General features: G+C 40.7%; 1 protein-coding gene across 5 annotated transcripts in view; it reads right to left on the reverse strand.

Moving 5' to 3' along the window:
• MICU3 (mitochondrial calcium uptake family member 3) overlaps window positions 1-24,549 on the reverse strand; it is a 478,191-nt gene that overhangs the window by 88,862 nt on the left and 364,780 nt on the right. For 3 of the 5 annotated variants that reach the window (XR_008400732.1, XM_053703928.1, XM_053703927.1), the window contains 3 exons: window positions 23,326-23,421; window positions 22,398-22,498; window positions 11,605-11,776 (listed from right to left, as the gene is read on the reverse strand). Coding sequence is in view for 4 of the 5 variants with exons in the window: in XM_053703928.1 (XP_053559903.1) it covers window positions 11,605-11,776; window positions 22,398-22,498; window positions 23,326-23,421 (369 nt within the window). In the remaining variant the exon portion in view is untranslated. The remainder of the gene's footprint in view (window positions 1-11,604; window positions 11,777-22,397; window positions 22,499-23,325; window positions 23,422-24,549) is intronic. The other 2 variants (XM_053703930.1, XM_053703929.1) reach the window with 1 other exon arrangement.

Raw genomic sequence — 24,549 nt, forward strand, 5'->3', positions numbered from 1 at the left:
CCCCTTTTCTGCCGCCCCCGCTATCGCTGACCCCTGCATATTATTATTAACCCCTAATCTGCCGCTCCGTAAACCGTTGCTACTTACATTATCCCTATGTACCCCTAATCTGCTGCCCCTAAAACAGCCAATCAGATTGAGCTTGCATTCTATTGGCTGATCGGAACAGCCAATAGAATGTGAGCTCAATCTAATTGGCTGATTGGATCAGCCAATCGGATTGAACTTGATTCTGATTGGCTGATTCCATCAGCCAATCAGAATATTCCTACCTTAATTCCGATTGGCTGATAGAATCCTATCAGCCAATCGGAATTCGAGGGACGCCATCTTGGATGAAGTCATTTAAAGGAACCGTCATTCGTCGTTCAGTCGTCGGCCAGGATGGATGTTCCGCGTCGGAGGTCTTCAGGATGCTGCCGCTCCGCTCCGGATGGATGACGATAGAAGATGCCTCTTGGATGAAGACTTCAATCGGATGGAAGACCTCTTCTGCCCCGCTTGGATGAAGACTTCTACCGGATGGAGGACCTCTTCTTGCTCCGCTTGGATGAAGAATTTGGCTCGGCTGGGTGAAGATGACTCAAGGTAGGGAGATCTTCAGGGGCTTAGTGTTAGGTTTATTTAAGGGGGGTTTGGGTTAGATTAGGGGTATGTGGGTGGTGGGTTGTAATGTTGGGGGGGGGTATTGTATGTTTTTTTTTACAGCAAAAGAGCTGAACTTCTTGGGGCATGCCCCGCAAAGGGCCCTGTTCAGGGCTGGTAAGGTAAAAGAGCTTTGAACTTTAGTAATTTAGAATAGGGTAGGGCATTTTTTTATTTTGGGGGGCTTTGTTATTTTATTAGGGGGCTTAGAATAGGTGTAATTAGTTTAAAATTGTTGTAATATAATATAGGGGTCGGCGGTGTTAGGGGCAGCAGATTAGGGGTACATAAGTATAACGTAGGTGGCGGTCGGCAGATTAGGGGTTAAAAAAATTTAATCGAGTGTCGGCGATGTGGGGGGACCTCGGTTTAGGGGTACATAGGTAGTTTATGGGTGTTAGTGTACTTTAGAGCACAGTAATTAAGAGCTTTATAAACCGGCGTTAGCCCAGAAAGCTCTTAACTACTGACTTTTTTCTGCGCTCACTTCAGACACGACTCTAAATACCGGAGTTAGAAAGATCCCATTGAAAAGATAAGATACGCAATTGACGTAAGGGGATCTGCGGTATGGAAAAGTCGCGGCTGAAAAGTGAGCGTTAGACCCTTTTTTGAATGACTCCAAATACCGGCGGTAGCCTAAAACCAGCGTTAGGAGCCTCTAACGCTGGTTTTCACGGCTACCGCCAAACTCCAAATCTAGGCCTATGTTTCTATTATCCCATTTTTAGTTTTTAGGCAATTGTCAGAGGGTGCACTACCCATGTGAGCTTTTGAGCATTTGGCATCCAAGCAACATCTCACACCTAGATAGATAGATAGATAGATAGATAGATCTGAGGCTGTGCAAGGTCCAGCCAATCCCAGTTTGAAGTTTCTGACAGGAACTAACCCATCTGGCTGACACTTCGGCACATAGTACTGTAAAGTAGTGCCAAGCTCTTTAGAGATATACTAAAATAAGCATTTTGGTCTGTCATCTGTTAGTGTATCTAGGTGCCTGTATGTGTTAGTGTGTGTGTCTGTGTTAGTGTCTGTGTGTTAATGTCTGTTTGAGTACCTGTGTTAGTGTGTGCTTGTGTGAGTGTCTCTGTGTGTATTTCTGTGTTCATGTGCACACACTTTCTATTAATTTTCCTGTCTCCCCCCCTCTCCCTTTTGTACTCCCTCTCTCTATCTCTTTTTCTCTTTTGTACTCCCTCTCTCTATCGCTCCCTTTTTATATAAAAAAATCATGTTTTGTTTTTTTTTGTTGGGGGGGCCCTTTATGGATTCTTGCACCAGGGCCCTGAGGATTCAGTTACGCCTCAGATCAAAGAAATTAATTTATTAGGTAAATTCTTAAATAAATTATGTTTTCTTTCATATAGGTGTACATATGGGATATAATACCCAAGATGTGGAAGTCCACGAGTAACAAGACTGAAAGGGATAAAATAAAAAAAAGCGTTTTTCGCTGAAAAATAAAATCCAACACCCAATAATGAAAAGATTTCCTGTGAGGCGAAAACATTGTGGCATGGGGCAGTACTCACTTAACTTCCCTCTGACAAGCACTATACTCTGAGGGTACCGGGCTTCAATATGCACTGAAGCACCTTGAAGAAGATAAGCACATCATGCTTTAACAACCTCCTAAAGAGGGAAAGTTTAAAATTGAGGTATGTGTGAGGTGGGAGGGGTATTTATAGGCGTTAAGACTTGGCAAACTTTGCCTCCTTCAGGTAGGAATGTATATCACAAACATAACAGCTTGTGGACTCTTGCCCCCTATATGAAAGAAATATATATCTATACCTATATACAGGGAGTGCAGAACTATTAGGCAAATGAGTATTTTGACCACATCATCCTCTTTATGCATGTTGTCTTACTCCAAGCTGTATAGGCTCGAAAGCCTACTACCAATTAAGCATATTAGGTGATGTGCATCTCTGTAATGAGAAGGGGTGTGGTCTAATGACATCAACACCCTATATCAGGTGTATATAATTATTAGGCAACTTCCTTTCCTTTGGCAAAATGGGTCAAAAGAAGGACTTGACAGGCTCAGAAAAGTCAAAAATAGTGAGATATCTTGCAGAGGGATGCAGCACTCTTAAAATTGCAAAGCTTCTGAAGCGTGATCATCGAACAATCAAGCGTTTCATTCAAAATAGTCAACAGGGTCGCAAGAAGCGTGTGGAAAAACCAAGGTGCAAAATAACTGCCCATGAACTGAGAAAAGTCAAGCGTGCAGCTGCCAAGATGCCACTTGCCACCAGTTTGGCCATATTTCAGAGCTGCAACATCACTGGAGTGCCCAAAAGCACATGGTGTGCAATACTCAGAGACATGGCCAAGGTAAGAAAGGCTGAAAGACGACCACCACTGAACAAGACACACAAGCTGAAACGTCAAGACTAGGCCAAGAAATATCTCAAGACTGATTTTTCTAAGGTTTTATGGACTGATGAAATGAGAGTGAGTCTTGATGGGCCAGATGGATGGGCCCGTGGCTGGATTGGTAAAGGGCAGAGAGCTCCAGTCCGACTCAGACGCCAGCAAGGTGGAGGTGGAGTACTGGTTTGGGCTGGTATCATCAAAGATGAGCTTGTGGGGCCTTTTCGGGTTGAGGATGGAGTCAAGCTCAACTCCCAGTCCTACTGCCAGTTTCTGGAAGACACCTTCTTCAAGCAGTGGTACAGGAAGAAGTCTGCATCCTTCAAGAAAAACATGATTTTCATGCAGGACAATGCTCCATCACACGCGTCCAAGTACTCCACAGCGTGGCTGGCAAGAAAGGGTATAAAAGAAGAAAATCTAATGACATGGCCTCCTTGTTCACCTGATCTGAACCCCATTGAGAACCTGTGGTCCATCATCAAATGTGAGATTTACAAGGAGGGAAAACAGTACACCTCTCTGAACAGTGTCTGGGAGGCTGTGGTTGCTGCTGCACGCAATGTTGATGGTGAACAGATCAAAACACTGACAGAATCCATGGATGGCAGGCTTTTGAGTGTCCTTGCAAAGAAAGGTGGCTATATTGGTCACTGATTTGTTTTTGTTTTGTTTTTGAATGTCAGAAATGTATATTTGTGAATGTTGAGATGTTATATTGGTTTCACTGGTAAAAATAAATAATTGAAATGGGTATATATTTGTTTTTTGTTAAGTTGCCTAATAATTATGCACAGTAATAGTCACCTGCACACACAGATATCCCCCTAAAATAGCTATAACTAAAAACAAACTAAAAACTACTTCCAAAACTATTCAGCTTTGATATTAATGATTTTTTTGGGTTCATTGAGAACATGGTTGTTGTTCAATAATAAAATTAATCCTCAAAAATACAACTTGCCTAATAATTCTGCACTCCCTGTATACTTATGTACATGTGTTTTTATGTGCACATACATATACACATAAAAACACATGTAGACACACACATATATATATATATATATATATATATATATATATATATATATATATATAAAAATATATATACTGTATATATATATGTGTTACGGGTAAAGTAAGAAATTCAGGTAATCCTAGGATTACCCGGGTAAAGCGGACATTACCCAAGCGGCTGTGGGTAAAGCCCGATTTACTGTAATTCCCCCATCTACACAATTTTTTTTGCCTCCGTCTAGGGGATTGAAGGGGGGCGCCCCACCGATCCTCTGGCATCCACCCCAAGTGAACCCCTCTTGAACCCACCAGATGGAGCAAAAACATAATTTATGCTTACCTGATAAATTCCTTTCTTCTGTAGTGTGATCAGTCCACGGGTCATCATTACTTCTGGGATATTACTCCTCCCCAACAGGAAGTGCAAGAGGATTCACCCAGCAGAGCTGCATATAGCTCCTCCCCTCTACGTCACTCCCAGTCATTCGACCAAGGACCAACGAGAAAGGAAAAGCCAAGGGTGAAGTGGTGACTGGAGTATAAATTAAAAAATATTTACCTGCCTTAAAAACAGGGCGGGCCGTGGACTGATCACACTACAGAAGAAAGGAATTTATCAGGTAAGCATAAATTATGTTTTCTTCTGTTAAGTGTGATCAGTCCACGGGTCATCATTACTTCTGGGATACCAATACCAAAGCAAAAGTACACGGATGACGGGAGGGATAGGCAGGCTCTTTATACAGAAGGAACCACTGCCTGAAGAACCTTTCTCCCAAAAATAGCCTCCGATGAAGCAAAAGTGTCAAATTTGTAAAATTTGGAAAAAGTATGAAGCGAAGACCAAGTTGCAGCCTTGCAAATCTGCTCAACAGAGGCCTCATTCTTGAAGGCCCAAGTGGAAGCCACAGCTCTAGTAGAATGAGCTGTAATTCTTTCAGGAGGCTGCTGTCCAGCAGTCTCATAAGCTAAACGAATTATGCTACGAAGCCAAAAAGAAAGAGAGGTAGCAGAAGCTTTTTGACCTCTCCTCTGCCCAGAGTAAACGACAAACAGAGAAGACGTTTGTCGAAATTCCTTAGTTGCCTGTAAGTAAAATTTTAGAGCACGGACTACATCCAGGTTGTGCAGTAGACGTTCCTTCTTCGAAGAAGGATTTGGGCACAAAGAAGGAACAACAATCTCTTGATTGATATTCCTGTTAGTAACTACCTTAGGTAAGAACCCAGGTTTAGTACGCAGAACTACCTTATCCGAATGAAAAATCAAATAAGGAGAATCACAATGTAAGGCTGATAATTCAGAGACTCTTCGAGCCGAGGAAATAGCCATTAAAAATAGAACTTTCCAAGATAACAACTTTATATCAATGGAATGAAGGGGTTCAAACGGAACGCCCTGTAAAACATTAAGAACCAGGTTTAAACTCCATGGTGGAGCAACAGTTTTAAACACAGGCTTAATCCTGGCCAAAGCCTGACAAAAAGCCTGGACGTCAGGAACTTCTGACAGACGTTTGTGTAACAGAATGGACAGAGCTGAGATCTGTCCCTTTAATGAACTAGCAGATAAACCCTTTTCTAAACCTTCTTGTAGAAAAGACAATATCCTAGGAATCCTAACCTTACTCCAAGAGTAACCTTTGGATTCACACCAATATAGGTATTTACGCCATATCTTATGGTAAATCTTTCTGGTAACAGGTTTCCTAGCCTGTATTAAGGTATCAATAACTGACTCAGAAAACCCACGTCTTGATAAAATCAAGCGTTCAATTTCCAAGCAGTCAGCTTCAGAGAAGTTAGATTTTGATGTTTGAAGGGACCCTGTATCAGAAGGTCCTGTTTCAGAGGTAGAGACCAAGGTGGACAGGATGACATGTCCACCAGGTCTGCATACCAAGTCCTGCGTGGCCACGCAGGTGCTATTAGAATCACTGATGCTCTCTCTTGTTTGATTCTGGCAATCAATCGAGGAAGCATCGGGAAGGGTGGAAACACGTAAGCCATCCTGAAGTCCCAAGGTGCTGTCAGGGCATCTATCAGGACTGCTCCTGGATCCCTGGATCTGGACCCGTAACGAGGAAGCTTGGCGTTCTGTCGAGACGCCATGAGATCTATCTCTGGTTTGCCCCAACGTCGAAGTATTTGGGCAAAGACCTCCGGATGGAGTTCCCACTCCCCCGGATGAAAAGTCTGACGACTTAAGAAATCCGCCTCCCAGTTCTCCACTCCCGGGATGTGGATTGCTGACAGGTGGCAAGAGTGAGACTCTGCCCAGCGAATTATCTTTGATACTTCCATCATAGCTAGGGAGCTTCTTGTCCCTCCCTGATGGTTGATGTAAGCTACAGTCGTGATGTTGTCCGACTGAAACCTGATGAACCCCCGAGTTGTCAACTGGGGCCAAGCCAGGAGGGCATTGAGAACTGCTCTCAATTCCAGAATGTTTATTGGCAGGAGACTCTCCTCCTGACTCCATTGTCCCTGAGCCTTCAGAGAATTCCAGACGGCACCCCAACCTAGAAGGCTGGCGTCTGTTGTTACAATTGTCCAGTCTGGTCTGCTGAATGGCATCCCCCTGGACAGATGTGGCCGAGAAAGCCACCATAGAAGAGAATTTCTGGTCTCTTGATCCAGATTCAGAGAAGGGGATAAGTCTGAGTAATCCCCATTCCACTGACTTAGCATGCACAGTTGCAGTGGTCTGAGGTGTAAGCGTGCAAAGGGTACTATGTCCATTGCCGCTACCATTAAGCCGATTACCTCCATGCATTGAGCCACTGACGGGTGTTGAATGGAATGAAGGGTGCGGCAAGCACTTTGAAGTCTTGTTAGCCTGTCCTCTGTCAGGTAAATCTTCATTTCTACAGAATCTATAAGAGTCCCCAGGAAGGGAACTCTTGTGAGTGGAACGAGTGAACTTTTCTTTTCGTTCACCTTCCATCCATGTGACCTTAGAAATGCCAGTACTAACTCTGTATGAGACTTGGCAGTTTGAAAGCTTGAAGCTTGTATCAGAATGTCGTCTAGGTATGGAGCTACCGAGATTCCCCGCGGTCTTAGTACCGCCAGAAGAGCACCCAGAACCTTTGTGAAGATTCTTGGAGCTGTAGCCAATCCGAATGGAAGAGCCACAAACTGGTAATGCCTGTCTAGGAAGGCAAACCTTAGGTACCGGTAATGATCTTTGTGAATCGGTATGTGAAGGTAAGCATCTTTTAAATCTACAGTGGTCATGTACTGACCCTCTTGGATCATAGGTAAAATTGTCCGAATAGTCTCCATCTTGAACGATGGAACTCTTAGGAATTTGTTTAGGATCTTTAAGTCCAGGATTGGTCTGAAAGTTCCCTCTTTTTTGGGAACCACAAACAGATTTGAGTAAAACCCCTGTCCCTGTTCCGATCGTGGAACTGGATGGATTACTTCCATTAACAAGAGCTCTTGTACGCAGCGTAGAAACGCCTCTTTCTTTGTCTGGATTGTTGACAACCTTGACAGATGAAATCTCTCTCTTGGAGGAGAGTATTTGAAGTCCAGAAGGTATCCCTGAGATATTATCTCTAGCGCCCAGGGATCCTGGACATCTCTTGCCCAAGCCTGGGCGAAGAGAGAAAGTCTGCCCCCCACTAGATCCGATCCCGGATCGGGGGCCCTCAATTCATGCTGTTTTAGGGGCAGCAGCAGGTTTCCTGGTCTGCTTGCCCTTGTTCCAGGACTGGTTAGGTTTCCAGCCTTGTCTGTAGCGAGCAACAGCTCCTTCCTGTTTTGGTGCAGAGGAAGTTGATGCTGCTCCTGCTTTGAAATTACGAAAGGAACGAAAATTAGACTGTCTAGCCTTAGCTTTGGCTTTGTCCTGAGGCAGGGCATGGCCTTTACCTCCTGTAATGTCAGCGATAATCTCTTTCAACCCGGGCCCGAATAAGGTCTGCCCTTTGAAAGGTATATTAAGCAATTTAGACTTAGAAGTAACATCAGCTGACCAGGATTTTAGCCACAGCGCCCTGCGTGCCTGAATGGCGAATCCTGAATTCTTCGCCGTAAGTTTAGTAAGATGTACTACGGCCTCCGAAATGAATGAATTAGCTAGTTTAAGGACTCTAAGCCTGTCCGTAATGTCGTCCAGAGTAGCTGAACTAATGTTCTCTTCCAGAGACTCAATCCAGAATGCCGCTGCAGCCGTGATCGGCGCAATGCATGCAAGGGGTTGCAATATAAAACCTTGTTGAACAAACATTTTCTTAAGGTAACCCTCTAATTTTTTATCCATTGGATCTGAAAAAGCACAGCTATCCTCCACCGGGATAGTGGTACGCTTAGCTAAAGTCGAAACTGCTCCCTCCACCTTAGGGACCGTTTGCCATAAGTCCCGTGTGGTGGCGTCTATTGGAAACATTTTTCTAAATATCGGAGGGGGTGAGAACGGCACACCGGGTCTATCCCACTCCTTAGTAACAATTTCAGTAAGTCTCTTAGGTATAGGAAAAACCTCAGTACTCGCCGGTACCGCAAAATATTTATCCAACCTACACATTTTCTCTGGTATTGCAACTGTGTTACAATCATTCAGAGCCGCTAACACCTCCCCTAGTAATACACGGAGGTTTTCCAGTTTAAATTTAAAATTTGAAATATCTGAATCCAGTCTGTTTGGATCAGAACCGTCACCCACAGAATGAAGTTCTCCGTCCTCATGTTCTGCCACCTGTGACGCAGTGTCTGACATGGCCCTAATATTATCAGCGCACTCTGTTCTCACCCCAGAGTGATCACGCTTACCTCTTAGTTCTGGTAATTTAGCCAAAACTTCAGTCATAACAGTAGCCATATCCTGTAATGTGATTTGTAATGGCCGCCCAGATGTACTCGGCGCTACAATATCACGCACCTCCCGAGCGGGAGATGCAGGTACTGACACGTGAGGCGAGTTAGTCGGCATAACTCTCCCCTCGTTGTTTGGTGAAATTTGTTCAATTTGTACAGGTTGACTTTTATTTAAAGTAGCATCAATACAGTTAGTACATAAATTTCTATTGGGCTCCACTTTGGCATTGCAACAAATGACACAGGTATCTTCCTCTGAATCAGACATGTTTAACACACTAGCAAATAAACTTGCAACTTGGAATACAATTCAATTAGAATAATATTAAAAACGTACTGTGCCTTTAAGAAGCACAGAAGATCTATGACAGTTGAAAATTAATAAATTGAAACAGTTATAGCCTCAATCCTTATAAATAACACAACTTTAGCAAAGGTTTAATCCCATTAGCAAAGATAACAAATTCTGAAAGCAGGAAACAAATTACAGAATAAACGTTTTTTGTCTCAGTCAACTATAATTCTCACAGCTCTGCTGAGAGAAATTACCTCCCTCAAAATAAGTTTTGAAGACCCCTGAGCTCTGTAGAGATGAACCGGATCATGCAGGAAATACAATGAGCTGCTGACTGAAATATCTGATGCGTAGCAAAAGCGCCAAAAATTGGCCCCTCCCCCTCACACACAGCAGTGAGAGAGAACAGAAACTGTCAGAAAAAAGATTAAGCAACTGCCAAGTGGAAAAATAGTGCCCAAAACATTTATTCACTCAGTACCTCAGCAAATGAAAACGATTTTACATTCCAGCAAAAACGTTAAACATAATTTCTAGTTATTAAACAGCTTTATGTACTTCTTACAGTGTAATTCTAGTGAAGTACCATTCCCCAGAATACTGAAGTGTAAAGTATACATACATGACATTATATCGGTATGGCAGGATTTTCTCATCAATTCCATTGTCAGAAAATAAAAGCTGCTACATACCTCTATGCAGATTCATCTGCCCGCTGTCCCCTGATCTGAAGTTTACCTCTCCTCAGATGGCCGAGAAACAGCAATATGATCTTAACTACTCCGGCTAAAATCATAGCAAAAACTCTGGTAGATTCTTCTTCAAACTCTGCCAGAGAGGTAATAACACACTCCGGTGCTATTTTAAAATAACAAACTTTTGATTGAAGATATAAAACTAAGTATAATCACCATAGTCCTCTCACACATCCTATCTAGTCGTTGGGTGCAAGAGAATGACTGGGAGTGACGTAGAGGGGAGGAGCTATATGCAGCTCTGCTGGGTGAATCCTCTTGCACTTCCTGTTGGGGAGGAGTAATATCCCAGAAGTAATGATGACCCGTGGACTGATCACACTTAACAGAAGAAAAACACAGTGAAGAGGGGGGAAATATAGTGCATCTTATATATGTTTGATGTGATAACTCAATGAAGTGCATGCACTCTGAGGGGATTTATGATCTTACATCGAGCTTTACCCACAGCCGCTTGGGTAATGTCCGTTTTACCTGGGTAATCCTAGGATTTACCCAATATCTGACTTTACCCGCAATATATATATATATATATATATATATATATATATATATATATATATATATATATATTTTTTTTTTATATATATACACACACATATATATATATATGTGTCACATATATATATATATATATATATACATACATACACACACATGCACATATTTAGACACATATGTGGAGCCCTTTCCAGTCAAACACCTTGCCATATACCATATCTCTTTGTAACCATTTTTAAAAATATTAAAATTATATTTATTAAAATTTGCATACATACATGTAGGCATATGTATCAAGCTCCGTATGGAGCTTGATGCCCCGTGTTTCTGGCGAGTCATCAGACTCGCCAGAAACAGCAGTTATGAAGCAGCGGTCACAAAGACCACTGCTCCATAATCTGTCTGCCTGCTCTGAGCAGGCGGACAGACATCGCAACAATACAACCCAATCGAGTACGATGGGGTTGATTGACACCCCCCTGCTGGCGGCCTATTGGCCGCGAGTCTGCAGGGGGCGGCGTTGCACCAGCAGCTCTTGTGAGCTGCTGGTGCAATGATGAATACGGCGAGCGTATTGCTCGCCGTATTCAGCGAAGTCTGGCGGACCTGATCTGCACTGGCGGATCAGGTTTGCCAGACTTTCATAACTAGAGGCCATGATGTGTATTGTGCAACTTTTTTTTTAACTCTTACACTTTACTTCAGGCATCAATTAGCACTAAATATTCTTGCACTGTTTTGGCTTTCTCTCAAGCACAAACTATAACTTTCAACTTGTAATGTAATAAAAGTATAGGTTACACTAGAGCAATGTCTGCGCTAACCCTTCTCTGGTAAATGGGATTTACCATGGACTTGTAATATCAAGTTGCGCACCAATGATAGTGCAGCGATAATGTGTATTGCAACTTGTACTATCATTAGCACGTCACTTGTAATCCAGCCCATAATGTCAATGTTTTTCAGTACTGCAGTCCTCCTAGGGAACAGGATGTGATGCATTAAACGACATGCTTCAATGTCCCTTTAAATAAATATAAAATATATATTTTTTAATAACAATATATTGCTCAAAATCAAGTCAAACAACCTAATGTATTACTTGGGTGTAAGGTCTCTTTCAACCTTTCAACAAAGTAAACATATCTTAACATTAAAAATTGTACATATAATCAATCACCTTTTCCTCTGGAATTCGGAAATGTACGTTTTCCAAGTAGCTTGAAGTGTTCTCTACATTTGTGTACCGTAAAAGTATGTGAGCAAAGTCTTCTTCACTAATTGTGCTCATTCCTTTAGAGTACGATAGGAACTCAATCTCTAGAACTTCAGTTTGGAGATTATCCATGAACCTAAATAAAATATTGCTATAATTAAATTACTGATAGACTTGATACAACTGTTATTAGGATACTGTGGTAAAAGTAAACACAAGAAATGCATAACTCAAAGAAATGCTTTGAATAAATATGTGCTATATTCTTATTAAAAGCTATTTTCATTTTCCATAGAAAAAGTTATTTTCTTCGCAACTGGTTTCTATTCCTCCAGCAAAAGTTGCCGTATGTAGCAATATAGCCATAACATCATACATGCATATACTTCTGTAATATTGCACAAAAGTTCTATATGTAAACAAGTGGACCTGAGGCTGGTGACTAATGGTCCTTATGTATTCATTATCTTTTGTACATGAGAAAAATGTGTTGTTTACTATTTTAGGAGATCTATGGTACATAAGTTTATCACCATATATACTGTATATATAATGTTAACACTGTGTTTATGATTATAATCATGTGACCTAAAGACTAACATGTGATCCTTCTATTACCATGACTATAAACCAGATTTGCAGCTTCATAATACTACATGATCTTTCATCAGCAAATGAATGTGGCAATATGGGGACATGATTCCTGACTTAATGGTCTGATGGGTATCAACTTAATCATCCAATAAGGATGTAAATTCCTGAATATGCTTAATTCTAATTTATTATTTGTTAGTTTAAATATTCAGTAATCCAGGAGGGATTTTTTTAACAATTTTACAGACTCAATTTTTTTTAAAATTTTGCTTATCTATTCCTTCTCTGTTCTTCCTGAGCTCATACCTGATAGTGTTTTGGGTACTATTCGTCCCCATTGTAGTTTTTGAGCAGGAGTGATAGTTATAATGTAATAATCAGGTTTAGTTATTTTGACCTAGATTATAAATGGATTACAAAATATAGCTTCGGAGAAGGCGTAATTTGTGCTCCACTTAGTAATACCAGCGCACGCAAATGTGCGCTGATATTACAAGTAAGGTGCAAAGCAAACAATACCATGAGTTTGCATTGCACTGAAGCTTTGCGCTCATGAAAGCTTTGCACTCACGAGAGCATGCTTCCATAGGCTCCAATGGGACACACACGGCATGAGAACTAGCGCAGCAAATGGGGTAAGTCATGCATCAATGGGCAGCAGATATAAAATATATATGTATATGTATATATGAATATATATATATATATATATATATATATATGTTAATATGTGTATATACACATATTAACACAAATATATAGGTATATAAATTCATAAAGACAACTGTACACACATACACACACACACATATATTTATATATATATACATACATACACATATTTAGATAGGTATATGTTTGTTTTTGTCAAACAACTTATACCATTTAACTTTGAGCTGTATAACTTTTTTTATAAATTATTTTTATTAAATGTTATTTTTATCAGATATTGTTTATATGAGTGTAACTGTACCTTTAAATGTATTTATGTTGTGTTTAATACTACTTTTTTTTAACTCACTACCGTTTTCGCGAGTTCTTCAGTCTCGCTAACCAGACAAGCTCAAATTGGGATTGTACTCAAGCAAATGCGTTTACTTTCAACTTGTAATTTGAATGACATTTCTGATGCGCACAAAAAGCCGATATTGCTCTTGCGCAAAAGTTTGCTTGCCACTCTTAGGTGCTGATTTATCATATGTCTGGCGGACATGATCCACTATAGCAGATCATGTCCTCCAGACATCATTAAATGCTAACAGCATACGCTGTTTGCATTTATCATTGCACAAGCAATCATTGGACAATACTGTCCATAGCAGATTCGCGGCCAATTGGCCGCTAGCAGGGGGTGTCAATCAATCCGATCATATGAGATCAGGCGGATTTATGTCTGCAGCTTCAGAGGTGGCAGACAAGTTAATGAGCAGCGGTCTTAAGACCGCTACTTCTTAACTCCTGTTTCCGGCGAGCCCAAAGGCTCGCGCAGAAACAGATACGTTAAGGGCCATTTGGCCCTTAATAAATTGGCCCCTTAATCTCTAACATTATATATAATTTGCTATTTATCAGCCCATTCCTCTAATTGACCTCATCACCTTACACAGCTTTGTATCATCTGCAAAAATAGAGATGTTGGTATTTAATCTTTTCTTTAGTTCATTTTTAAAAATATTAATAAGAACAGGGGCCAGTACCGATCCTTTGGGGACCCTACTAATCACTTTTATAGAATCTAAGAATAATCCATTCACTGCAACATGTTGCTCCCTCTTTTATCCTTTTTATTTATTTATGAGCTAACATTTTCAGCTATTCACAGTTCTTTTATTTTATACAATAATCTCTCATGTGAACTGTATTAAAAGCCTCTTTTAGAAAATATAATTATTATTTCTGTGTTTAATAGCAATAAATGTATATGCAGCCCTTAAGGCTTCTAAAAAACTGGAACTGACGTCCCATGTGTTTGGAGGTTGGCCATCGCTGATCTATATAAATTTATTTTGTCATAAAATACCTTTTATATATATATATATATATATATATATATATATATATATATATATAAAAGATGCTCAAAAAACAAAGTATTGCAGTATGCAGTGATACCTTTTTTATTGGACTAACATAATATTTAAAAGACAAGCTTTTGAGAGTTTTCCTCTCTTCCTCAGGTCTGAAGCAATACTGATCAATCTGATATAGATACACATCACATACAACAAATGGAAGGGAGGGGGTGAGAAGGGTGTCATAAAAAGAAGAGAATGTGTCTGAAGGAGAAAATAGCTGAGAATAGCCAGAAAGAATAAATAAACAGAGGAGAGTAAATAGGCAAGATGAGAAGAAAAACTAAAGGAAAAAGAAATCAATATAGGACAATAAGATGAGAGATTATAGAAAGTTATTGTAGTGTGTGAGAAAGCCAGAGTCTACATTAAAGTGAAAGTAAAACAGAATTTATGTTTACCTGATAAATTACTTTCTCCAACGGTGTGTCCGGTCCACGGCGTCATCCTTACTTGTGGGATATTCTCTTCCCCAACAGGAAATGGCAAAGAGCCCAGCAAAGCTGGTCACATGATCCCTCCTAGGCTCCGCCTACCCCAGTCATTCGACCGACGTTAAGGAGGAATATTTGCATAGGAGAAACCATATGATACCGTGGTGACTGTAGTTAAAGAAAATAAATTATCAGACCTGATTAAAAAACCAGGGCGGGCCGTGGACCGGACACACCGTTGGAGAAAGTAATTTATCAGGTAAACATAAATTCTGTTTTCTCCAACATAGGTGTGTCCGGTCCACGGCGTCATCCTTACTTGTGGGAACCAATACCAAAGCTTTAGGACACGGATGAAGGGAGGGAGCAAATCAGGTCACCTAAATGGAAGGCACCACGGCTTGCAAAACCTTTCTCCCAAAAACAGCCTCAGAAGAAGCAAAAGTATCGAACTTGTAAAATTTGGTAAAAGTGTGCAGTGAAGACCAAGTCGCTGCCCTACATATCTGATCAACAGAAGCCTCGTTCTTGAAGGCCCATGTGGAAGCCACAGCCCTAGTGGAATGAGCTGTGATTCTTTCAGGAGGCTGCCGTCCGGCAGTCTCGTAAGCCAATCTGATGATGCTTTTAATCCAAAAAGAGAGAGAGGTAGAAGTTGCTTTTTGACCTCTCCTTTTACCAGAATAAACAACAAACAAGGAAGATGTTTGTCTAAAATCCTTTGTAGCATCTAAATAGAATTTTAGAGCGCGAACAACATCCAAATTGTGCAACAAACGTTCCTTCTTCGAAACTGGTTTCGGACACAAAGAAGGCACGACTATCTCCTGGTTAATGTTTTTGTTAGAAACAACTTTTGGAAGAAAACCAGGTTTAGTACGTAAAACCACCTTATCTGCATGGAACACCAGATAAGGAGGAGAACACTGCAGAGCAGATAATTCTGAAACTCTTCTGGCAGAAGAAATTGCAACCAAAAACAAAACTTTCCAAGATAATAACTTAATATCAACGGAATGTAAGGGTTCAAACGGAACCCCCTGAAGAACTGAAAGAACTAAGTTGAGACTCCAAGGAGGAGTCAAAGGTTTGTAAACAGGCTTGATTCTAACCAGAGCCTGAACAAAGGCTTGAACATCTGGCACAGCTGCCAGCTTTTTGTGGAGTAACACAGACAAGGCAGAAATCTGTCCCTTCAAGGAACTTGCAGATAATCCTTTCTCCAATCCTTCTTGAAGAAAGGATAGAATCTTAGGAATCTTTACCTTGTCCCAAGGGAATCCTTTAGATTCACACCAACAGATATATTTTTTCCATATTTTGTGGTAAATTTTTCTAGTTACAGGCTTTCTGGCCTGAACAAGAGTATCAATAACAGAATCTGAGAACCCTCGTTTTGATAAGATCAAGCGTTCAATCTCCAAGCAGTCAGCTGGAGTGAGACCAGATTCGGATGTTCGAACGGACCTTGAACAAGAAGGTCTCGTCTCAAAGGTAGCTTCCATGGTGGAGCCGATGACATATTCACCAGATCTGCATACCAAGTCCTGCGTGGCCACGCAGGAGCTATCAAGATCACCGACGCCCTCTCCTGATGGATCCTGGCTACCAGCCTGGGGATGAGAGGAAACGGCGGGAATACATAAGCTAGTTTGAAGGTCCAAGGTGCTACTAGTGCATCTACTAGAGTCGCCTTGGGATCCCTGGATCTGGACCCGTAGCAAGGAACCTTGAAGTTCTGACGAGAGGCCATCAGATCCATGTCTGGAATGCCCCACAGTTGAGTAATTTGGGCAAAGATTTCCGGATGGAGTTCCCACTCCCCCGGATGTAATGTCTGACGACTCAGAAAATCCGCTTCCCAATTTTCCACTCCTGGGATGTGGATTGCAGACAGGTGGCAGGAGTGAGTCTCCGCCCATTGAATGATTTTGGTCACTTCTTCCATCGCCAGGGAACTCCTTGTTCCCCCCTGATGGTTGATGTACGCAACAGTCGTCATGTTGTCTGATTGAAACCGTATGAACTTGGCCTTTGCTAGCTGAGGCCAAGCCTTGAGAGCATTGAATATCGCTCTCAGTTCCAGAATATTTATCGGTAGAAGAGATTCTTCCCGAGACCAAAGACCCTGAGCTTTCAGGGATCCCCAGACCGCGCCCCAGCCCATCAGACTGGCGTCGGTCGTGACAATGACCCACTCTGGTCTGCGGAAGGTCATCCCTTGTGACAGGTTGTCCAGGGACAGCCACCAACGGAGTGAGTCTCTGGTCCTCTGATTTACTTGTATCTTCGGAGACAAGTCTGTATAGTCCCCATTCCACTGACTGAGCATGCACAGTTGTAATGGTCTTAGATGAATGCGCGCAAAAGGAACTATGTCCATTGCCGCTACCATCAAACCTATTACTTCCATGCACTGCGCTATGGAAGGAAGAGGAACGGAATGAAGTGTTTGACAAGAGTTTAGAAGTTTTGTTTTTCTGGCCTCTGTCAGAAAAATCCTCATTTCTAAGGAGTCTATTATTGTTCCCAAGAAGGGAACCCTTGTCGACGGAGATAGAGAACTCTTTTCCACGTTCACCTTCCATCCGTGAGATCTGAGAAAGGCCAGGACTATGTCCGTGTGAGCTTTTGCTTGAGGAAGGGACGACGCTTGAATCAGAATGTCGTCCAAGTAAGGTACTACTGCAATGCCCCTTGGTCTTAGCACCGCTAGAAGGGACCCTAGTACCTTTGTGAAAATCCTTGGAGCAGTGGCTAATCCGAAAGGAAGCGCCACGAACTGGTAATGCTTGTCCAGGAATGCGAACCTTAGGAACCGATGATGTTCCTTGTGGATAGGAATATGTAGATACGCATCCTTTAAATCCACCGTGGTCATGAATTGACCTTCCTGGATGGAAGGAAGAATTGTTCGAATGGTTTCCATTTTGAACGATGGAACCTTGAGAAACTTGTTTAAGATCTTGAGATCTAAGATTGGTCTGAACGTTCCCTCTTTTTTGGGAACTATGAACAGATTGGAGTAGAACCCCATCCCTTGTTCTCCTAATGGAACAGGATGAATCACTCCCATTTTTAACAGGTCTTCTACACAATGTAAGAATGCCTGTCTTTTTATGTGGTCTGAAGACAATTGAGACCTGTGGAACCTCCCCCTTGGGGGAAGCCCCTTGAATTCCAGAAGATAACCTTGGGAGACTATTTCTAGTGCCCAAGGATCCAGAACATCTCTTGCCCAAGCCTGAGCGAAGAGAGAGAGTCTGCCCCCCACCAGATCCGGTCCCGGATCGGGGGCCAACATTTCATGCTGTCTTGGTAGCAGTGGCAGGTTTCTTGGCCTGCTTTCCCTTGTTCCAGCCTTGCATTGGTCTCCAGGCTGGCTTGGCTTGAGAAGTATTACCCTCTTGCTTAGAGGACGTAGCACTTGGGGCTGGTCCGTTTCTACGAAAGGGACGAAAATTAGGTTTATTTTTGGCCTTGAAAGACCTATCCTGAGGAAGGGCATGGCCCTTACCCCCAGTGATATCAGAGATAATCTCTTTCAAGTCAGGGCCAAACAGCGTTTTCCCCTTGAAAGGAATGTTAAGGAGTTTGTTCTTGGAAGACGCATCAGCTGACCAAGATTTCAACCAAATCGCTCTGCGCGCCACAATAGCAAACCCAGAATTCTTCGCCGCTAACCTAGCCAATTGCAAAGTGGCGTCTAGGGTGAAAGAATTAGCCAATTTGAGAGCACGGATTCTGTCCATAATCTCCTCATAAGGAGGAGAATCACTATCGATCGCCTTTACTAGCTCATCGAACCAGAAACACGCGGCTGTAGTGACAGGGACAATGCATGAAATTGGTTGTAGAAGGTAACCTTGCTGAACAAACATCTTTTTAAGCAACCCTTCTAATTTTTATCAATAGGATCTTTGAAAGCACAACTATCTTCTATGGGTATAGTGGTGCGTTTGTTTAAAGTAGAAACCGCTCCCTCGACCTTGGGGACTGTCTGCCATAAGTCCTTTCTGGGGTCGACCATAGGAAACAATTTTTTAAATATGGGGGGAGGGACGAAAGGTATACCGGGCCTTTCCCATTCTTTATTTACAATGTCCGCCACCCGCTTGGGTATAGGAAAAGCTTCTGGGAGCCCCGGGACCTCTAGGAACTTGTCCATTTTACATAGTTTCTCTGGGATGATCAAATTCTCACAATCATCCAGAGTGGATAATACCTCCTTAAGCAGAGCGCGGAGATGTTCCAACTTAAATTTAAATGTAATCACATCGGGTTCAGCTTGTTGAGAAATTTTCCCTGAATCTGAAATTTCTCCCTCAGACAAAACCTCCCTGGCCCCCTCAGACTGGTGTAGGGGCATTTCAGAACCATTATCATCAGCGTCCTCATGCTCTTCAGTATCTAAAACAGAGCAGTCGCGCTTACGCTGATAAGTGGGCATTTTGGCTAAAATGTTTTTGATAGAATTATCCATTACAGCCGTTAATTGTTGCATAGTAAGGAGTATTGGCGCGCTAGATGTACTAGGGGCCTCCTGAGTGGGCAAGACTCGTGTAGACGAAGGAGGGAATGATGCAGTACCATGCTTACTCCCCTCACTTGAGGAATCATCTTGGGCATCATTTTCAGTGTCACATAAATCACATTTATTTAAATGAGAAGGAACCTTGGCTTCCCCACATTCAGAACACAGTCTATCTGGTAGTTCAGACATGTTAAACAGGCATAAACTTGATAACAAAGTACAAAAAACGTTTTAAAATAAAACCGTTACTGTCACTTTAAATTTTAAACTGAACACACTTTATTACTGCAATTGCGAAAAAGTATGAAGGAATTGTTCAAAATTCACCAAAATTTCACCACAGTGTCTTAAAGCCTTAAAAGTATTGCACACCAAATTTGGAAGCTTTAACCCTTAAAATAACGGAACCGGAGCCGTTTTTAACTTTAACCCCTTTACAGTCCCTGGTATCTGCTTTGCTGAGACCCAACCAAGCCCAAAGGGGAATACGATACCAAATGACGCCTTCAGAAAGTCTTTTCTATGTATCAGAGCTCCTCACACATGCGACTGCATGTCATGCTTCTCAAAAACAAGTGCGCAATACCGGCGCGAAAATGAGGCTCTGCCTATGATTAGGGAAAGCCCCTAGAGAATAAGGTGTCTAAAACAGTGCCTGCCGATATTATTTTACAAAAATACCCAGAATAAATGATTCCTCAAGGCTAAATATGTGTAATATATGAATCGATTTAGCCCAGAAAATGTCTACAGTCTTAATAAGCCCTTGTGAAGCCCTTATTTACTGTCTGAATAAAAATGGCTTACCGGATCCCATAGGGAAAATGACAGCTTCCAGCATTACATCGTCTTGTTAGAATGTGTCATACCTCAAGCAGCAAAAGACTGCTCACTGTTCCCCCAACTGAAGTTAATTCCTCTCAACAGTCCTGTGTGGAACAGCCATGGATTTTAGTAACGGTTGCTAAAATCATTTTCCTCTTACAAACAGAAATCTTCATCTCTTTTCTGTTTCAGAGTAAATAGTACATACCAGCACTATTTTAAAATAACAAACTCTTGATTGAATAATAAAAACTACAGTTAAACACTAAAAAACTCTAAGCCATCTCCGTGGAGATGTTGCCTGTACAACGGCAAAGAGAATGACTGGGGTAGGCGGAGCCTAGGAGGGATCATGTGACCAGCTTTGCTGGGCTCTTTGCCATTTCCTGTTGGGGAAGAGAATATCCCACAAGTAAGGATGACGCCGTGGACCGGACACACCTATGTTGGAGAAATTATGTCTCTTTAGAACACATCAATGTATTGTATAGCATTAATATATTAAGATCGCTATTTTTTTTTTTCATAATTATTTTCATTTCTGAATATTTATTAACATATTTTTTTCCTACCGTTCTCAGGCTGACTCCACCCATCTTGTACTTCCTATGTTTCTGTGTGATAACATCACAAAGCACGTTCATGGGGCCCGAGTGTATTGCGCATGCGCAAATTGTCTATTCCTCATTCTACTGCGCTTTTGTTGCATTGTTCTAAGAGTTTCATATATCTTTATAAATGACTTAGACACTTACGTCTAGTTATGGACTGCAACAGTTATGCGATGCGCTTCTATATTTCTGGGTCACAGTCAAACCAGATGAAGTTTCTGGTTATTCGCCAAGAAATGTTTTGCGCATGCGCGAATCGGGAGCGCGCGCCTAACATAATCTTTCCTTAAAAAATAATTGCTGCATGCGCAGAGGAATAAATAGGAGGGTGACGTAGCTTCACGGGCACCTAACGGCCAGAATTTCAATTGGTGAGTAAAAAAACGTGATCAGGAAATTAAAAAAACAACAAAAAAACGGGTTGAATTATTCACAGCTAAAAATATACTTTCAATGTGGCTAAAACTTCATTTCCATATAACTTTGTAAAAAACGATGAATGAAAGTCCTATTAATTTTGGACAAGCAATATTACTGAGGATCGCAAAACCACTGAGTTTACTTTCACTTTAAGTCCTTCATTTTTGGTATTGAAATATGTGATCATTTTAATCTCAAACGTCTTTCGTTCATGAGAGTCTTTAAAATTCCCTTTAAGAATTTTAATCCTGAGGTTAAGGATGGAGTGACCAGTCTGGGTGAAGTGATGACCAACAGGGGTACAATATTCATTTTCCTTGTGGTTTTTGATTGAGTGTCTGTGTAGATTCATTCTGAGATGCAGCTTTAGGCCAGTTTCTCCAAGGTTAGTCCAATAAAAAAGGTATCACTGCATACTGCAATACTTTGTTTTTTGAGCATCTTATCTACTGGACTAACACGGCTACTCCAATCTTCACTATATATATATATATATATATATATATATATATATACCGATCCAGATAGGACAGCACAATCTCACCAGTAATAGAAATGCCACGGATGTACAGCATCCAAGTCATCCAAAAATGCAGGCACTCATTGGTCTTTGTAGTAAAATTATAAACTTTATTGATCCATATTAAAAAGTGAAAGACATAACGTTTCGGCACCACATCGTGCCTTTGTCAAATGTCACACCGCATCAAAATTAATGCAATCACACACCTAAAATCAGCTAACACACATTTAAAAATGTACCCCTTATAAAGCCAAGATTGAATCCGCTTTGCCGCCACCCGTCCGCTCACGTCTTCCTGTTTGGCACAATGACGTCACATAGACATGAAAACGTCCCTAGCGTGATGACGTTACTATGACAACGTCGTGCCATGCGTCATCACGCTAGGGACGTTTACGTGTCTACGTGACGTCATTGCTCCAAACAGGAAGACGTGAGCGGTTGGGTGGCGGCAAAGCGGATTCAATCTTGGCTTTATAAGGGGTACGTTTTTAAATGTGTGTTAGCTGATTTTAGGTGTGTGATTGCATTAATTTTGATGCGGTGTGACATTTGACAAAGGCACGATGTGGTGCCAAAACGTTATGTCTTTCACTTTTTAATATGGATCAATAAAGTTTATAATTTTACTACAAAGACCAATGAGTGCCTGCATTTTTGGATGACTTATATATATATATATACACACACACAATATTTGGGGACATTTATATTCCAGTACATTGCATTAAAAAATACACTCACCTATAAAAATCCTCAAAGTTAAGTTCTGCCTTTCCCTTCTTTCCAAAAAAGTGCACAAGAAGGGTAGTATGAATCATTGCAGTTGTTAGTTCGTCAGTTCCCTTAAAAGAAATGTTGAAAGTTAACATGATTGTTGACTTGTGCTTACCAAAAGTAGAAGGTTAATGAAAATGAGATGAAAATGATATACCTTGTATTATTAAAAGACAAAATCTCTTAATTTTACTGATTGGAATCAATTGTGCCTTTTTTAAAGGCAGCTAAGAGATCAGATAAATATTATTAAATATGGGCTGTACACTTTCTCCCTTTTAAAGTTTGATTAAGACTCCAATGAGCACCCACTTTTCTTTAGTGCATTATACAACACTTTATGGTTAAGTACTATTACAAGATGTCTTAAATATAAGAAAGGTTTCAGTAACAAACAGAATATAATAATAACTAGTATTTATATAGCGCATTTCTCCCAGTGGGACTCAAAGCGCTTTTTCATCGCTCACGGAATTAACCAAATCGGCAGCTGAATAGTAATAGTTGTTATTATTACCCAATTTAATGGTACTCATTTTATCGACCTCGGAAGGATGAAGGGCTGAGTCGGCCATGCCGGGATTTGAACCTGTGACCTTGGATCTTTTAAACAGGCTTTTTTGTAGTCAGGGAATTTACAAAAATGAGCTACCTCACCGACTTTGCCCATACATATACCTAGTACGTTCATACACACTCAGTATAAGCACACTCAGTTAGTAAGTGAACAAAAAATAAAAAGGCGAACACAAAAAATAGCATTACACTACTGCATGCAATCTACAAATACATGGTAAAAAATTAAGCAAGCTAAAAAAATAACGAAAAATTTGTAAATGGTATCAATGAGATATAACATAAAAATGTTTCTTGGACCGGAGAGGTTTTGTTGTACCTCTGCAAGGTCTGAAAAGAGTGCTTGGCTTGTGCTACGCCTTAGTGTATCCCAATAGCTTCTGGAAGCAAATTCTTGTTCATCTGTTTTAAGTACCTGCAGTTTTAAGAAGCAAAAAGACTTGAAAATCCATATTCACACACTTCTATCACATATCAATTTGAAACATATTTGTTTTAGAAACTAAAATATCCTTTTAGAGAATTTTATGAAAACTGCTGAATTATCAAACCTTTATATTTGATCCATTGTATCAATTAACTGATAAGCAGTAGCTGCTAACTGTACATAAAATGTAGACTTTCAACTAGAAAACCTGAATTAAGGGCCATTTAAGTTAAAAGGAAATAATGAATACAACTAATAAACATGCAAGCTATTGTACATTTGAAAATTACAGTATACCTTTAGTAACAAGAGATGGAACTATTACTAAGTATTGTCCAAGAATATATGAAAATCATATTATTTAACCTGCATATAAAAATTGTTCTGTAATCAAGCATCATTACTAGTAAGAATAATAATGCATGGCAGCACAAGAGTTGATATTTGTATTATCATGTTATTTTAAATCTAAATTACTTTAAAAATAATACTTCATAAATTCCTTGTAAAAAAACAGCCCATGTGCATAAGATTTTAATTGAAATATTAATGTGGATTATACATTTGGATATGATTATATTCTAGCTTATAATAATGTTTTTAATAGTTACATTATTCAGTTGACTTGAACATGATGAATGGGCAACTATGATAAAGCCTTTTGTTTAATTTTAATGTTACTGAAAAAGATTAGTAAATTTAAAAAGTATATGATTCTTTGTTGATGCAGATTACAGTGGCATTGTAATATGATTAGTAATATAATGTCTAAATGTAATAAAATGTGGATCAATAATTTTGAAGTCATGAGGGCCGATTTAACATGCTGCGAATGCAATGAGGTGGCGGACAGCAATCATCCTGATCTGATACGATGGGGATGATTGATACCCCCTGCTAGTGGCGAATGTGCAGGGGGCGACATTGCACAAGCATTTCACTAGAAATGCTTGTGCAATGTTAAATGCCGACAGCGTACGCTGTCAGCATTTAGCGATGTCGGACAGACATCCCTAGATTACAAGTGAAGCACTAACAGTTACGTGTGAGTGATAAGGGGTTTATCGCGGGTGTTTGCGCTTGTATGTTTTACTGCTCGTATTACAAGTTGGGAGT

This window comes from Bombina bombina, chromosome 2 (genome assembly GCF_027579735.1).
Source record: "Bombina bombina isolate aBomBom1 chromosome 2, aBomBom1.pri, whole genome shotgun sequence".
Classification (NCBI taxonomy): Eukaryota; Metazoa; Chordata; class Amphibia; order Anura; family Bombinatoridae; genus Bombina; species Bombina bombina.